Source organism: Polyodon spathula, chromosome 1, assembly GCF_017654505.1.
Source record: "Polyodon spathula isolate WHYD16114869_AA chromosome 1, ASM1765450v1, whole genome shotgun sequence".
NCBI classification, from domain to species: Eukaryota; Metazoa; Chordata; class Actinopteri; order Acipenseriformes; family Polyodontidae; genus Polyodon; species Polyodon spathula.
The window spans coordinates 26,897,189-26,914,913 of NC_054534.1; the positions used below are offsets into that span (position 1 = coordinate 26,897,189).

A 17,725-nucleotide genomic window follows, 5' to 3' on the forward strand; every position below is an offset into this window, starting at 1 on the left:
AAAATGTGTTAGTGATCCCCACCCCCCACCAGACTCAACCTGTTGAAATGACCACCTTTGTATGCTATAATGAGGGGAGCACTCCATATTAAAACACTTAAGAAATGAACATTTATGATAAATTCTCAAAAGAAAATGTTGATGTGTTATCAAGTATGCCCTTTGTACGTCGTGTTTTGGTTTTTTTTTTTTGCAAATGGCTGTGCACTATAAATCTAATAAACAGTATTCATAAAGTCATTGTATGCAAGTTCTGGTATTGACATGAACCTTTGTTGACAATCCAGACTCAAAATGAGCCAAGTGATTTTTGAGTTGGTTGCAAATAGCTTTCCATGCAGCATCAGTATTAACAACCATGTGGAAAAATGCAAAGATGTACAGAAGTCAAAGCTTAAAACTGGCAAGATGATTTTTGTGCGTGGTTCCACTTTTTCCAGTAGCCAGGCAGTAGAGTGGGATAAATGACATGCAATCAAAACTACAGCAGAAATTATGATCATTGATAATAGATACAATTACTTGAGTAAATGGGTAAACAATATGCAACAATTTTCAGCACACAGATTTTAAGGTTTCAGGATGCAAGCTTTGAGAATATGCACTGGATAAATTCCTTGGTGTCTTGTAACCCTAACCTCAGCACTGTATAGGGAGATAAACTATACAAAATGTTGGGAATTACTTTTCAATGTCAGAAACATGGTTTGTTCTATTCCAAAGAACGGATATAAAGGGTAATAGACTTTTTATACAGTTTTTTTTTTTTTTTTTAATGGCAAAGTAACATGATCTTGCATTTGTAAGCACAAAACACATGTTTATTGAAATACAATTATGTACATGTCTTAATTTACAATGTATTAAATTAAAATGTGCAAAAAAAAAGTCAGGAGTGCGATAAATGTAAAGAGAGCTTCCACTGGTTGGATATTATGTTGGAATAACATTTGTGGCTAGAAGAATTATGATGATTATAATTATTATAACTATCACCACAATAATTGCAAGCATCTTTTTGTTTTTCCACCACATCTTCCGAGCAATCCTTGTTGATGTTTTTTGGAAAGTCTCGGCCTGAAAAGAGATGGCATGTTTAAAGAGTTGTAAACGAAAAGCAAATACACTAGGTCAGGTCTATTTACGCAATCTAAACAGAAAATGATTTAATACAAATACAGAATGGCTAACTGAAAAGACCTCAAAGAATTTATGGAACAGTTTTCTAGGTACACCAGGGCCACTGTAGAGTATAATTAAAAAACTAAAACAAAACACTTACGGTTGCTTGCAGGTCATCTGTTTTGTCTATAAGATCATCCAGCCTTTCTCCTCTTTCTAGAACTTTGTTTAAGTTATCTGACAAAATGTTTTTCACATCGTTAACCTGCTCCTGTACAGCATCCAGCTTTCCAGAACTCGGTTTTGCACTGTAGTCGGCCTAAACAAGGGGAAAGATGGAAACAAATTAGCCAAAAACACTAGCCAATGTGCCCTTATAAAAGGTGACACTAGTGTACTTTAATATGGCAAACGTATAGCTAAGTGTAGTAAAGCACAGGCAAGAATGGTAAAACAGATGGTACAGCTAAGTTAAATAGAAGACAATACATGTAACAAGCTTTGTCGGGTCAGAAGCACATTGCATATGAATAAGAACACACTGTACAATCATAGCACATCTAGTGGATTGTTGGTCAGTGGGAAATAATCCTAAATCAGCACAAAGTACTTGAAGGCAATCTCCCAATCCAAGAGAGGCAGCAGACAGAAATGCTCAGATGCCACTAAGTCACTATTAACAAAAGGAAAAGAGTGACATACCATCTCTTCATCACGGTTACCTGCACAGCAATATGTGTGTATTTTTGTTGAGATCATAGTCATATTAGGTGGTGCAAAAAAACAAGTAATTATTCCAACATTCTTATGCACCTGATTCTTACAACACAAACCAAATACTGTAGATATATTATCAGTACAGCAAAGCCATAGTCAGAAAAACAAAACAAAACAAAAAACCTTAAGTTTTAGTGCTCACTTAAAGTGACTGTAGCTCCACTAGCTACACAGGTCTTATATGTGCACTTCCTGGATCATTTGACTTCAGAAGGCTGAAAGCATGTCAGTCAATGGGGGAAGCAGCTGGCTGGTTCATGATAGTACAGAAGCTGTTGAAGAGGTCGGGACAATTTCACCCTTCAGGTGAAATGACTTAGAAAAGGCAACACACTATGAAAGCATGGCCTGCAAACAGATGTCTTTAACCTAGATCTGAATAATGAAAGTTTATGGCAGCACCATAACCATACTTTTAAATGACTATGGTGCTATCATAATTTTGATTTAATCCAGGCATTAATGTTTACTATGATGCATTTCTTTCAAAACTGCACATTTGAGACCTACAGTATATACTGAATGGAAATGCACAACAGTTCAGATGTATTATGATGTTCTACAATCCCTTTAAGTGTTCCAAGTTATTAGTTGTTTGTTTTGAGAAAGCACACATACTGTAAGTGAGCACTAACATTGAGGGGTTGTATCTGAATATGGCTGTAAGACTCACTTCCTGACACATGACTGTACCCATTATAAAGTTCCAATTTGTCTCTGATATTGTAATTAACATCTTATTTCGTAAGTAAAAAAAAGCAGATTCATTACAATGCAAATCTGAACAGGATTTAACTGTTAATGTGGAGAATAAACGGTTATGTGGAGAATAATGATCAACTTAAACAGTTAACAGATGCTAATCATGCAAGCAGCAGGTGGTATTGTATTTATGATGTGTGTAAGTCATTTTATACAAAAATTCTGTCTACAATCTTGGTAATAGAACAGTATTTATAAATGTTGTTGGGAAATCTGATAACATCTGACAACATCTGGATTTTTTTTTTTTAAATACATGTCTGTCTAATTTAATGACTACAAAAAGTATCTTTTTGTAAAACTATCTTGTGCTACATATGAACATTTAGAAAACATAATTGTCAAAATGCATGTAATTTTAATTTCAAGTAAAACGGATCTGTATTGCTTTTATACAGTACTAAAGCTGAGTTGCAACACAGTATCGGGGATGTTGCATGTCTTCATCATGCGTTTAATCTTCTGTCTGTAACTGATCCATATAGTTCTCAAACAGGAGTAAATCAAGATACCAATTCTGTTTAAGTGTCTGAATATTTAACAGACACATGTTACTGTACCCACGTGAAAAACTGATCAGTCTGGACTTTGTTTTTTGTTTAAATTCATATTTGCATTCTTTATTAAACAAAACAAGCGACTTACCATGATGCTAGTACTGTATACCCCTCTTTTTTCTGATTAACACAGCCTCAAGAATGAGGACAAATGTTCAAACTCCTGATTAATATTTAACTTCCCTTTATTGATCCACACTCGTGTCCAGAAGAACACATTTTAAAGAGACAGCAGCTACAGCAGTGTCTGTTAAGCACGGCTTCCAACAAACAAAGTAGTGTGTGTGTCAGGTGCTCTCTGCTGCTCAGCTATCCTGAGAGGGACACAGCCCCAAGTTAACAACAGCAGCAAACACATTTCTGATGACTATCATTGGCTGGTAAGTTACTATCTATTATTACTGATACATACCATGTTCTGACCCAGCACCTGATTAAGGTCTGCACTCAATTCAAAGGGATCAGCAAAGGCCACTTTGTTTATCAGAGGACTTTTACCAAAGATCTTGCAAATCTAAAGATAACAAAAAGACGTCAAGCTCACATTATTTTATACTTAGCAGCTTTAAGGTATAATTTACTCTCTCAAATTATGGCAACTGGTGTTTTGCTGGTGACCAGTAATAATTCTGAAGTCTGAGTTAGCACTATTCATGGACAACCTTACCCAAGGTAATATTAGCCAGTCCAATATTAAAGCTCATCAGGTTCTGTGAAACGAGCTTGAATGAGTTAGAACTTAGGGCCTGGTCAGAGTTTTACTTAGTATAATGTATTAATATACTCCTTCAACACTGCAGAATTAAAGAGGTTTAGAGAAAATAAGTCCACTCAACACAGCAGAGCAGTTAACTGGACATGGTGGGTATCACTTACAGTTTTCGTATGATTTACTTCTACTTCCTAAACTCTTTAATTAGTTATAGTAGGGGTGTCTTTTTCCACAGTTGATGCTGAAAGAGTTAATGATACAGTTTGAACAAAAACATGGTCTGGAAGGGCCCAGGCTGCTTTACTGAACTACATTACTCAAGTTAAAAAATATGACCAATTCTCCTGAGAATGGTGCCACCAAAATTACATATAATTAATCAATTGGGTTGAAACTATAGATTAGTTAACACATAAGCCCATAGCTTCATTAAATGTTATTGTTTTATTTGACTTTCTTAAGTTTGAGAGTTCCATCTGGAGCCCCATGGGTTAAACAATGAGTTTACCTGTATAGGATGTGGACCAAACAGCTAATTGATGATTCCACACAGGTCTGAGATCAGCACTTAACAGAATGGTAGTCATATGGTTTGGGCCTTTAAACTAAAAGGACATCACAACACTGTATTTACTGTGCATTGGTTAAAGAGAAATATAAATCAAAATAAATGGATGGTATTTTAGACTGTTAGCTTCATTAACAACAGCCTAGACAGGTGTAACGAAGATTAGACTCAAATAGTTTTTGAGTGAGGCCCATGTTTAAACTGCCTTTAATAAAGAATATTAGAAAAATAACATGTTTTTTTTTTCTTTACCTCATCAAGAAACCTGTATGCTGTTAAGAAGTCCATGCTCTTTTCTGTTGCACGCACATATGTAATTCCGTTATAAAACAGAGTATAGTAATTGAAACTGTGAGGGGGGAAACAGGCAGCTATTATTAGGCAACATTATAAAATGATGTTGCATTGTAGAAGCAGATTAAGTCATTACACAGCACAGAGCACAATCTCTCTTACAATCATCCAAAGACTGGGCATAGGACTGTCTAAAGAGCTGGTCCTACTCAAGAGGGATCCCCAAACTGAGCTGGGACTGTCACACTGCACCACGACATAAGAAAAAGGAAGATGTAGTTCTGATATGAACCATTCATACAATGCGACGGGGCGACACTGAAGCTACACTAGAGTGATGTGAAAAAAATAGGGTTGGTGTCTATTTTTGCTCCTTTCTCACAATAAATTGTTTCTCTGTTTAGTTTCTGTTTAATTTTATACCAGAGCAATTGTTGTATTCCTCACAGCTATCATTTTTTTTTTATAGTTATGGGATTTGTATTTTTAACAGTAAAATGTAATTTAAAATAAAACTTGTCGTGTGGAAATGTTTTGCTTGGTTTACAGAATTAATGAAAAAAAGTTTTTATTGCTAATGAATTAATCAATTAATCAGTTTTTTAATGGATAAAATTATCCACCCACAAATGTAAATAACATGTTATGAAGAGTTAATCCATTTAAATGAGTAATGGACAATCCGATTAGGAGAACTTCGAAGAAAAAGAAAATACATACATAAATAAATAAAAAAGACAAATGAACTTTTTTTACCTCCCTCTCTGAAAGTTGTCTCTAGATAATGGACCCATGGGGCTCGGCCTAATCAAGTTTAAAGCACCACCCTAAAATTAAAGAAAATACCTTTGAAAGCAGTTAAGTTATAAGTATGCACTTCCCTGCATATGATCAGTTAACACACAGCAGCTTTATTTACAATTAGTTGTCCTTCCATGTGTTGAATCACTCACTCATGAAGAGGGAGCCAACTTCAAACCAAATGGGGATGAGACAGGATCTGACAGAGTGTGTGCTTCATGAGTAATAATGGTGCTGTGAAACTCAACGCGTGGTGGAGTAATATTGAACAAATACAACCTTTAACCGTTATCCAGTCTTTTATTCCACACACATCTGTTATCCAAATAGCGCTTTTGCTGTGCTATTACCATGAAAATGTACTAATCAGCCTTCTCTGGATTGAAAATACTTTTTGAACTGTGGATGCAATAAACAAGCAATAGGATTGTCTAAATCTCTTAAGGTACATTTTTACCTGAAAATCCCCTCCTCTAAGTGAGACATCAGCCAGGATAATGTGCCCTTTGCTATGCAGCTGTACACTATAACCATGTTTTAATGCTTTATCTGTAGAAATAAAGTAAAATGTCATACAGCTTTTCAAGAAATCACACTCTCGTTGACAACAAAATGACATTATTAACATGACAAGTTTTTAAAAATACATGTTACAAAATAAGATTTGCTGGACTATAAAATGATATTAAAACTGTTTATACTGATTATTAGCGAGAGCCCATTTACTTGTAGATTGGTTATTAGTGACAAGAAGCAAATCCGTTTCCCGACGATCTCTGACTCCCTTCAGAAATAGTCAATATGCATAAATCCCCATACACTATAGCTTGGGCTACCCCCAATGCATGGGCATGCTGTACTGGCCGGCAATTTAGCACTAGGCTAGTAAGAAAATATGGCCTAAATGAATCCTGGACGTTACAGTTAATAATATTATATCAAAGATAAAAAGTTAAATAAATACAATTTAAAAAAAAAAAAAAAAAAAGTTTTTTGGTGGAAATTCACGTCCACTGCACAAGGTATGGCCAAACTCTTCATGAAATCTCCTTGAAATTTACAACAACTTTTTTTATGAATAAAACAGTAAACAGGTGATTAATTACTGCTTTCTCACCTAACTTTACAGTAATAACAGCCCTGCTTGTTCAGAGTCACCGTTTTATTGATAATCCTTCCTTCCATTTGTGTTCTGTGTTTTGTCCGTTTCCGTGCGGTTCGATATTCTAATTGATGGCACGAGATGATATTCTCATCCAGTGTTCAGGTTCGTCAATGTGCTCGAGGAGTTCAATACGGCAGCGCGCTCCAGAGGGCCACGTGGCGCTTATTCCAAACTCAAACTAAGGAGATGGCTGTATGGAAATTTTCAAATATGGATTTGTATGACCAGCACATGTGTTATAAGTAGTCTAATATTTTTGTTGTCATTTTAGTTTTTAAAAACTGATTATGGTATTTTTTTTTAGAGTTATGGTAGTAAAAGGAAACGTGGACTATTTATAAGTTTACAAATCTGACTCGCGTTAAACCGCGTGTCAGTACTTTCTACAAAATGCATATTAGTAACTATATATACTATAGTATAGTAGTATATATATAATTACTAATATGATAAAACATTTATTTTTGTATAATATATATACTGACACACATATATATATATATATATATATATATATATATATATATATATGATATATATATATATATATATATATACGCGTTATGACAACTTTAGAGCAACTTTTTTGTTATATGATCAGTGATTGACGGTCGGAGAGGCTCTTCCCATTCGGTAATGGTTGTCATTCCACTTGAAAGGGAACCTATGTTACAACTTCGGCATCCTGCAAAAAAAAAAGCATAACAATTGCGATTTTAAATAATTGTTTTTTTCTTTAAACAAAATAAATAAATAATGCTGTTCTTTTTTATTTGATTGTTTGCTTTGAAGATCATAACAATGTAGGTGAGATTTCGTATCTGAGACTTAAAAGAGTAGCTGTGTGATACTTGGACTTAAGACCACCGAGTACTGCGTGCTTACAAAATTGAGTGTTGCTTTGGGATTGCATCAGCCTGTTACATTGTACCTTCGACGATAAGAAAAGTTTACCATCAAAACTTGTGTAATACGACGACGAGCATATAAATATTACTCCTCCTCTCTATTCGTATAGTATTTGCTAGTAGTACATGTCTGCACTTGTCTTAACAAGGTAAAATGAACCACACCAACGCCGGGAAATGTAAGAATGGGAGAACATTTCTCTTTACATCGGAATCGGTGGGGGAAGGGCATTCAGGTGAGTAAATGTTATTTAGTTAACATCTTAAGACGCAGAGTTTACCCTTCTGTATGCCGCTTATTGGAGGCAACACAAAGGCTTAAATGGATATGAACAAGCCTGGGCAAATAACATGGGACAGCTGCACAACTGGTTACACACACACGTGAATATCACTGCGTTTATGCAGACATTATGTTATCCACAAACTATAAGCTATGGGTTGCCATGTGTAAAAAAAACAAAAACAAAACGTTCGTATTTTATCATGCCTTTTTTTCCAGATTTAACTTAAATCATGTATTTTTTCCCCAGATTTATAAATGTTGTGAAAATAAATACATTTTTAAATGTGTACATTCAGATATAATTTATAAATATGTTACACATTTAGCTAAATATAACTAAATATTAAATATCTAAATAAGATTTAACATTTTACTAAATATTTAACAAAATCTTAAATCTGTTAACTAGATTTAACATTCAGCTAAATATTTAATTGGCCAGATAAATCTGGAGCGTGTATGCAAATGAGCTCCGCCCGCTTTGTGCTTTCACGCGATTTGATTGGCTATTGTAATGCTAACCGGGGAATATGGACATTTCAGCACTTTGCAGTCTCTTGCCCACCCATACATAGTGTTAATTAACAAAAAATAATTCTCTCGTTTTCGCTTTGACTCAGGTAAAGCATATCACAGCCACACTGTCTGAGATGGTATGATTTGTGGAATATCTTCCATGTCAAGGATACAAGCACTCTATGATTACCTTCCGTATTGTATGTGCAGAATAAACTTACTAAAACACCCCTGGCCTATTAACCGATTTTGTACCTACCCTATAAAAATGTCAGTATAAAGAAATAATACTGATTAACTTGAACTCAGTAAAGGTTCAAATCGTTATATATATATATATATATATAGATATATATATATATATATATACTATATATATATATATATATATATATCTATACGTGTGTGATAAATTGGTCAACATAACCCTCCCTTATGGAAAAAAAAAAAAAAACATATATTTTTAATATATGGTAGAAAGGTATGATCTTTATATTTTTCATATATAGAAGTTGGCCCCTATTTTATTTTATATTTTGAAAATATATGGTGCACCATATATTTTTTATTAGTCTGTAATCTATAGAAAATAAATACTGTATATGGATTAGAGACTAAATATATCTCCTATATTTTAAATATATACAAAAGGGGGGAATTTCTATATATGAAAAGTATAAGGATCATACTTTTCCACCATATATAAAAAATATATGTTTTTTCTGTAAGGGGCTTCCGGTCTTAATTATTTAGATACTAATAAAAACATCCGGCCCTAGTGTTATGTCTCATTGTTTTGGGAGCATTGCATGAAACTCTCATAAGAAGTCTTTTTCAAACTTTCTTTTCTTTCCTCAGATAAAATGTGTGATCAGATCAGTGATGCTGTTTTGGATGCATACTTAGCTTTGGACCCAGACTCCAGAGTTGCCTGTGGTAAGTTGAGCTTGAATGATATTTAAAAACAAAAAACCTCTTTAACTTCATCAATGACCATTGTACTCCCCTAGTGGTGATTTCTTAAACCACCAGCCCACACCTGAAGCAGTCAGACTCCGAACCATGCGCTCAGTGTGCAACTTAACTTTCATAAAATGAAGTGCTTGCAACACTTGAGGTGTAAGTTGTTTTTCATGTCCGTACAGTTTGTGAAAAGGCAGCTGTGCACAGATGACAATGTTGCTTGATACCCAACAGAATGCGTGGCAAAGACCGGCATGGTCTTACTGTGCGGGGAGGTCACGTCAAAGGCGACTGTGGATCTTCAGAAAGTAGTCCGAGACACCATCAAGAAGATCGGCTATGATGACTCTTCTAAAGGTATGTTTGAATCCCAGTGTACTGGATACTGGTCCAGGTGGTGTAAAGTTATCTCTATAGAAGTAGTGCTTGGATTCTTTTTAATTTTGGACATTGTTTGTTCCTCTTAAAATATGGTGCATTAAATTTTCATAATTAAGTTATACAAGATTTAGTTTGGACTCATTTTAACTGTTTTGGTTTCTTAACATAATTGTCAGAATTTTCTAGGAATTTATCAGAAGTGCATTGTTTTAACACAGTTTATTGTACCAAACAGATCCTGTTAGAAGTGGTGTTGTCAATATGGTTAAATACAAATCCGAGTCTCAGAAAGAGTTGACTGATAGGCTGCGTTTTTTCTTTTTTTCCTTCAGGTTTCGATTACAAAACCTGCAATGTGCTGGTGGCTCTAGAGCCGCAATGCAGTGAAATCAGTGACTGTGTTTTTGAAGGAAAGGATGACGATGATATTGGAGCTGGAGATCAGGTATATAGCAATTACTTCAGAGTAGAATCAATGCCATTTTAAAGTTATATATATATATAATTTTTTTTTTCTGCTGATTCTTCGCAGGGTATCATGTTTGGATATGCGACTGATGAAACAGAGGAATGCATGCCCTTAACAATTCTCTTGGCTCACAAACTGAACGCAAAGTTAAAGGAGTTCTCCCGAAATGGAGTGTGCCCGTGGATACGACCAGACTCAAAATCACAGGTAAGTGACATGGCAAGATTTATGTGCTGAGCATCATGAGCTAAAAAAAAAGGCAAAAATGAAAACAAAGGTCGCTGCTTTGGACTTAAGTTAAGCCATTTGATGTAGGTGTCTGATTTTAAAATGTTCTGCACTCTGATTACAAAGTTAGCGCAAACAGTTTCTATCTTTTGTATTTTGACTCATCAATAGCAATACACAAAAAGACTAGTTTGGGATAAATCCTTTAAATGTAATAAAAAAATACATCAAAGTTGGTGCTGGTAATTTGTGTTGGGAAATATTAGAGACAGCAGGGAGTTGTTTTTGTGGTTCCTACTCAGTCTTGCCCCCAACAAGTATGTATGTAAAAAATGTAGTGTGGAGTTGAGGGTGGACATACTGGCAAACAAGTTACCCTGGGATTCTTGTATTCTTACTGACTTGTGCTAAAAGATGTGCCTTTCATTATAACTAGAGAAGCATCTCTCTGGATTTAACATTATCGAGTGAGTTTGTCCTATAGTATGTCTAGCTAGTGCATAAGATCAAACCTGTGTTTTCAAACCATTCTGTAATTTTGACAACTACAAAAAAGGTTTTTAAACAGCGCATCCATAACGTGTCCATAGTCCATGATTGTGTGCTGCACGCTGTTCATAGGTCACTGTGGAATACCGAAACAACGACGGTGCCATGGAGCCATTGCGAGTTCACACGGTGGTCATATCGGTTCAGCATGACCCGGATGTGACACTGCAAGAGATCAGAAAGGACCTGAAGGAGAAAGTGATCAAAACTGTCATCCCTGAAAAATACCTTGACGATAGGACTGTGTACCACCTGCTGCCAAGTGGAAAATTTATTGTGGGTGGTCCCCAGGTACAGAAAGTCTTTTATGTTTATACTTCTATACTATAAAGTAGTTGGTGTCAACATTGATTCTAGACAGGGGAGGGGTTACCATACCATGGTGATTATATATTCTGAACACTGTAAATCGGTGAAGTCAGAGGTTTGCAGGTACTGCTGTTTTAAAAGAAAATCTGTGGAAGACGACTGACCATGTTGGTGTCTGAAAAAAACTTTATCAGGTGTAGATAGATCAACCAGGAGTTGCTGAAAGTCAAAGTAAAGAAATTTACCCTTGATTACGAACTATTCGCAAATAAAGTAGTATGTTATTAAAAGGAACACAAGTGTTGCATGCTACATGTTCAGCTGTCCAGTATATAAGGCTTTGAGCTAGCGGATGTTAACTAGCGGCGGTGGAAACGAAAGTGATCTGTTTTGCATGGGCCTGAGTCTCTTTTTGTTGTTTTTATAGGGAGATGCAGGACTCACAGGCCGGAAGATCATTGTAGACACGTATGGGGGGTGGGGTGGTCATGGTGGAGGGGCCTTTTCTGGAAAGGACTTTTCGAAGGTAGACCGCTCAGGGGCCTACGCAGCTCGGTGGGTGGCCAAGTCCCTGGTGAAGGCTGGTCTCTGCAAAAGAGTGCTTGTCCAGGTGAGGGAGATACAGGCTTGAGACAGGGGGTCCCTATTAACTAACTCATGACTTAAAAACAGTTGGTTCTCTTCAAGATGTATTATAAGGGACCATTGTATTATCAGTCTATGCCAACCTTCTGTACTTTGACAGCGTGTTATACATTGATAATGCTACACATACAGAATCCACAGAAATTAATCAGAACCTTTCAGATTGTAGCCCATAGAAAAATTCACACAGTTGTGATCGTGATCAGGTGATTCTGAGACAAGTTGATATATAATGGAACTCTTTGAGTTTAAGCTTTGTCAATTGGGAACCAGTGTGGGATAGTGGTAAATCTTGAAGAAACAATATTTGCAATATAAAAGCCTTTTTTAAAATTGTATTTTTTTTGTTTTGCTTTTCTCTTTTGCATCAGCTGTCTTATGCAATTGGCGTGAGCCACCCGCTCTCTATCTCAGTCTTTCACTATGGCACCTCAAGTAAGGATGAAGACGAGCTCTTGGAAATTATACAGAAAAACTTTGATCTGCGGCCTGGAGTAATTGTAAGGTATAAACTATATAGTTTTGATCTCTCTGTGCATCCAGTGGGCAGCAATAGCACAGACAGTGGCATGTCCATGCCTGTCCAGCAAATACCCATGCCAAGTGCATATTATGCAGAATGATGGGCCAAAAGTTTTGCATCACCCTATAGAATTAGCTAATTTTGCTACATAAATTCGAATGAAGCCTGCTCAATAATGTTACATTAACATATTGAATTACTTACCGCTTTGTAGCTTTCCATATATTTAACAAAAAACACAAACATTGAAAAATTTAATTTTGAAATCTAACAATACTGTACTACTGGCTTCTGGTTGACTTTTGCGATATTATTTTGTAGTTTCTTTGATTACATGATTGATGTTAAATAATAGATCTAAATTATGTTCATATAGTTTTTCTTTTAATTAGGTCTCATTCCTAACATTCCAAGTGATCTAAAGTTTTTTGGCCAGAGCTCCAGTTGCACTAACGAGATCAAATAACAGGATCGGATCCAGGCTCACTGGAGCCGGATCTTGAAGGCGTTGTACTAAATGGATCATTAGCAGGCTCCACTGATCTGATTTTGGCGCTTTGCGTACCGTAACTAGGGAAAGTGATCAGTGAGAAGCGAATATTCGTGGAGCAGCATTTAAAGATTCTGAATGTCAGACTGTCAAGTACATCTATCTCATTTAAAACAACATAAATCCTGTCCATACTGGAGACTATTAGCAACTACCACATTTATAGTTAACCACCAAACACACAAACAGCTCGCTGCAGCATCAGTTCAGCACAAATTATCACATTTTGAGCAAATTGAAGCAAGGGCTGATGGCACTACTGCCACTAGAAAAATGTCGCGGACAGGTTGAGATCAGGGCTGTCAGAAAAGGTAAGCTCATTAAGAAAAAAAAGGGAAATTGACCAAAACACACATATATATATATATATATATATATATATATATATATATATATATATATATATATATATATATATATATATATATATATATATATGTATGTATATACACACACACACACGACAGTGTTCAATCTGATTAAACCAGTGATTGAATTGTAATTGATAAAATGATAATGGCAGTATGACTTAGTCAACACACAAAAACTCAGTGAGTGTTTTCTATACAGCGATATTTTCTTAATATAGTATTTATGGCTACTTTTAAATGCACAATTACTTAGATAACATTAATGTTTTCTACAACGTTAAAGTATCTTCGTTTTCATATAATTATCTGAGGGAAATATTGCAAAATCCTGCAAATATTTGAAGTTTATTAAGTTACTGTTATGCCGATCAATTATCTAAATACAGTGTGCTTATTTAAAGTTTAATTTAGCAATTGTAAAGAGTTTCCTGTACGTATTATGATGGTGTCTGTCAAACATCTCCATTGTTTAATATATATTACAGTTTCATTTGTTTAATTCGCAGCAGTAGAGAAGGATCAGATGATTTAGTAGAGAAGGATCAGATGATTTAGTTTATTCCTTTGTTCAAAACTAAAAATATTTAATTTCTCTATTTATAAAACATTCTGTGAAGCTCAGATCCCACTCTGATCTTGGTCTGAAGCAATATCGGAATTTGAGCTGAAACTGAGCTCAAGAGCTTTTAGTGCAAACCAATACGTCAAGATCGGAGCCTGGATCCAGGATCGGATCCATTTAGTACAACTGGACCCTGGTTACAGTGCTTTAATCTGGAGCTCTCCAGTTTTTATGGTTAAAAATCTGTATCAATCACTGTAGATTTGCTCTTTTGTACATAGGTATAGGCAACAATATAAATCCCCAAAAATCCATTCAGATGCTAAAGAAGGAAATTAAAACTGCACAGTGAACCAACCATTCGTATTTCCCACTGATATGTGAAAGACATTTGAACCTGCAAAGCAATTGCCTCACATGAACTGTTACTTTTTGTACAGTGTTGTAAAATAATCAATTCCTGTTTTTCTTACCAACAGGGACCTCAGTCTGAAAAGGCCCATTTACCAAAAGACTGCATGCTATGGGCACTTTGGCAGAGAAGAATTTCCTTGGGAAAAACCAAAAGTGTTGGTGTTCAACAAGAACTAAAAAAAATATAATAATCTAATTGATTTAATCCTTCTGGAGGGAAAAAATGTAATCCTACAAAATCCAAAAAGGATAGTGTCTGTGACAAGTGTGTTTTCTGCGTATGAGTTGTAAAGTCTGCAATCTATAATTTGCACACCACTGGCCATAGAAACCTGTTGTACATTCTGTTGGTATGTTTTGTATTTTTCTTGATTCTTCCCACAAGCAGAGCATTCATCTGGTGACTGAAAGGAGAAGAGCAGAACAATGGCTGCTGCTGCACAGCCAGTGTAGGTCACCTGACATTGCTGGCTGTGAACAAGCTTTATTGACCAGTATAGAAGTGTAAAACATAGTGTATATGAAAAAAACAACAAATCATCACTTTAATAAAAACATGGGCCTTATAAAATTGAATTAAAACCAAATTAAAAGAAAGTAGGCCTATTTTAATTACAACTAGGATATTGTGTACAAAACACCTGGAGTTTTATAAAGTGTATCTTGGAGGCTAAGTCTGTTCATGGTTATTATTTTTCACTGTGATCCCCGGAGCCAGCATCACAGCCATTGTGTGTGCTGATGCGCTGGGGAGGCAAAATGAGCTGATCCCTGGAGCCAGCATTACACTTCAGCAATCAACACCAGACAGAAGGATATCTACATAATCAGATGGAAAACAACACAAATGTATGGAGATGCAGATGGATCACATTAGTTTACTGCAAAGCTATGTCTTAGTTGGTGCTTATATTGGCGAGAGCCGAGTGCCGAGTTCAAATCAACATGAAGTTCAACATCTACTTTTATGTAATGGAAATCTTCAGTCAGTCCTTTTTATTCTGTATATAGCGGTGTTTGATGCATCATTTGTGGGAAGGACAGCAGATACTTCAGACTTGAGGGCTGATTGCAGGCACTAAGTCACAATGGGTTTCCATTCCCAAGACCGCAAACACATGAAGACGACATGTCTGAACTGCACTGCCAGTAAAATGGTTTCCATTAAAGAGCTTTCAATAAAGTACTGTCTACAGTAGTTTACTCTTTGTACCACCTTGAACAAACAAGCTACAATAAAGTTTTTTTTTTTTATTTTTTTTTTTTATACAAGCTAGCCTTTGATAAGATCAAGTATAATAAACTGATACAAGTTCCTGTTTACATTGCATATAATGTGAAAAGTTTGAGTTGACTGTATTCCAGGGCAGTTCTATATTATTAAGGAGAACATTCACAAGATTGTAATTTAAAAAAAAATTAAAAACCTTATTTAAGAGCAGTGATCTGACTAATAACAGACAAGTTGCACAGGAAGCTCAAATCCTAGTTCTTTTACCTTTTGGCGCTAGTTTGGGTTAAACAACAAATACATGATGTTATCACACAGTTCTATGGAAACACATGCCAATGCAACCATCATTTGATAACTATTGGATGTCCTAAAGTTTGAACTGGATGACTACATGACACACTGCAGAATTTGGTCTGTGACATGTTGAAGTTTCATTAGTAAACACTTTAAATGGGTAATAGGAACGCACATGCACAAAGCAGTACAATTATGCAGTGTCCAGTTTTTACTTAAGCAGAAATCAAGTATCTAATGTTTTTGCTATGGAACGGCCACAGGGCTCTTATGTGGTTTGCTGTATGTCAAGTTATCCATGATAAAAAGATCAGAAATGTAATTTAATTAAATACTGCATGGATTGTAGGCCTACCTCTAACTGCTATGCAAAGCAATCCAAGCCATGCTTTGTGGTACAAGATTCCCATACCAACACTCCATTTTATCTGTCCTTTCAGTGCATCCTGATCACTTTAAGGAAAACATTTTCCTTTCCCTTCCCCATCTGAAGAGGTTTGAACAGCACTCTTGCATTGTGGGAGACTGGGTGAAAGATGGTCACGTACTAATCTGCAGAGTTCTCACAGCTACAAAGACAGAAAGTAGTCAGGAGCACATCAACCACAACTCCTATATTTTGTAGCAGCATCTTACCCGTCTACAACATCCTACTTGAGCCATTCCCGTCAGCAGAATAGGTTGCCCAGCAGTTCTCCAAAAGCGATTCAGCCTGTGGATTCCTGCTGTACAGGAGCTCTACATCAATAGTCTTCATAAGTACCTAACATGGTAATCCTGAGCTCCATAGGGGTCATTGTAGGTTGCATCTGCAGAGACAAGAAAGAATTTACAGGCAGAAATTCTGATATGTAAAAAGTATGAACAAATGAATGGTGGCTATTCCTAACGCATCCGTAAAGTTTAGTATAGTGCAGCTTTTGTAGCAGCAATTCAAGCTTCTTCCGTATCCCTGATATTCTTTCAAGTGCTGAACAAAGTCAATTCTACCTCCCTTTAGGGAAGGCCATGGTTATAGTGACATGTATAATATTGCCAAACGTTTGAGACATAATTGTTTTTTTAAAAACTATGTGAACATTCAGATATTTTATTTAACGGCATGTAATCAAACAAACTACACAATGATATTGCAAAAGTCTACTGGAAACCATAATAGTAGTATAGTGTTTCATGTTCGATTTCAAAATGTCACATTTTTCATTTTTTATCAGTTTTTCATTAAGTATATGAAAAACTACAAAGTGGTATGCAATTCAATATGTTAACATTATGAAACAAAATTAGTTAATTCTATAGGGTGATGCAAAACCTTTGGCCAGAGCTGTACAGTGTATTTAAAATATACCTATTTGAGCAAACTTTGCAGTCCCTTAAAAAAACAGTTATCTCAGTTTGAGGGATCCTTCACTCTTAGAAAAAAAAGGTGCTATCTAGAACCATTAAAGGTTCTTTGCATCGATGTCATACGGGAAACTTTTTTTAGATCTTCAAAGAACCTTTTAAAAAGGTTTAAAATGAACCATCTGATTAGGTATAAGGCTCTTAAACAGTGTGTGATCCTGAGCAAGTCACTTAACCTCCTTGTCTTGTCTTTCACAGTGTTGTAAGTGACTCTGCAACTGATGCATAATTCACACACCCTAGTCATGTCAGAATTGAGACATCACATACTGCAGTGTAAATGAACAAGCTGACACTTGACATTGAACAAAAGCAAATGAACATCTTTGGGCTTGTGAACAGCGACAGAAGAATTTGAAAA

General features: G+C 35.7%; 2 protein-coding genes across 2 annotated transcripts; one reads left to right on the top strand and one right to left on the bottom strand.

The window, feature by feature from the left end:
- Nucleotides 1–862: 862 nt before the first annotated feature.
- Nucleotides 863–3,342, bottom strand: LOC121294745 (vesicle-associated membrane protein 8-like). The gene is made up of 3 exons (XM_041218844.1): nucleotides 3,307–3,342; nucleotides 1,283–1,441; nucleotides 863–1,077 (listed from the first exon to the last, which is right to left on the bottom strand). The coding sequence occupies exons 1-3, from the start codon at nucleotides 3,307–3,309 to the stop codon at nucleotides 934–936; spliced, it is 306 nt and encodes a 101-aa protein (XP_041074778.1). The 5' UTR covers nucleotides 3,310–3,342; the 3' UTR covers nucleotides 863–933.
- A 4,203-nt stretch (nucleotides 3,343–7,545) lies between these two features.
- Nucleotides 7,546–15,208, top strand: mat2al (methionine adenosyltransferase II, alpha-like). The gene is made up of 9 exons (XM_041251616.1): nucleotides 7,546–7,902; nucleotides 9,327–9,404; nucleotides 9,666–9,788; nucleotides 10,145–10,257; nucleotides 10,345–10,488; nucleotides 11,131–11,349; nucleotides 11,795–11,977; nucleotides 12,384–12,517; nucleotides 14,498–15,208. The coding sequence occupies exons 1-9, from the start codon at nucleotides 7,821–7,823 to the stop codon at nucleotides 14,607–14,609; spliced, it is 1,188 nt and encodes a 395-aa protein (XP_041107550.1). The 5' UTR covers nucleotides 7,546–7,820; the 3' UTR covers nucleotides 14,610–15,208.
- Nucleotides 15,209–17,725: the final 2,517 nt, after the last annotated feature.

Coding starts and splice junctions, on each gene's coding strand:
- LOC121294745 (XM_041218844.1), bottom strand. Junction 1,078..1,282: donor CAGATGACCTGCAAGCAACC/GTAAGTGTTTTG, acceptor ATCTCTTTTCAG/GCCGAGACTTTCCAAAAAAC.
- mat2al (XM_041251616.1), top strand. CDS start 7,821: ATGAACCACACCAACGCCGGGAAATGTAAGAATGGGAGAACATTTCTC. Junction 10,489..11,130: donor GACCAGACTCAAAATCACAG/GTAAGTGACATG, acceptor CGCTGTTCATAG/GTCACTGTGGAATACCGAAA. Junction 12,518..14,497: donor CGGCCTGGAGTAATTGTAAG/GTATAAACTATA, acceptor TCTTACCAACAG/GGACCTCAGTCTGAAAAGGC.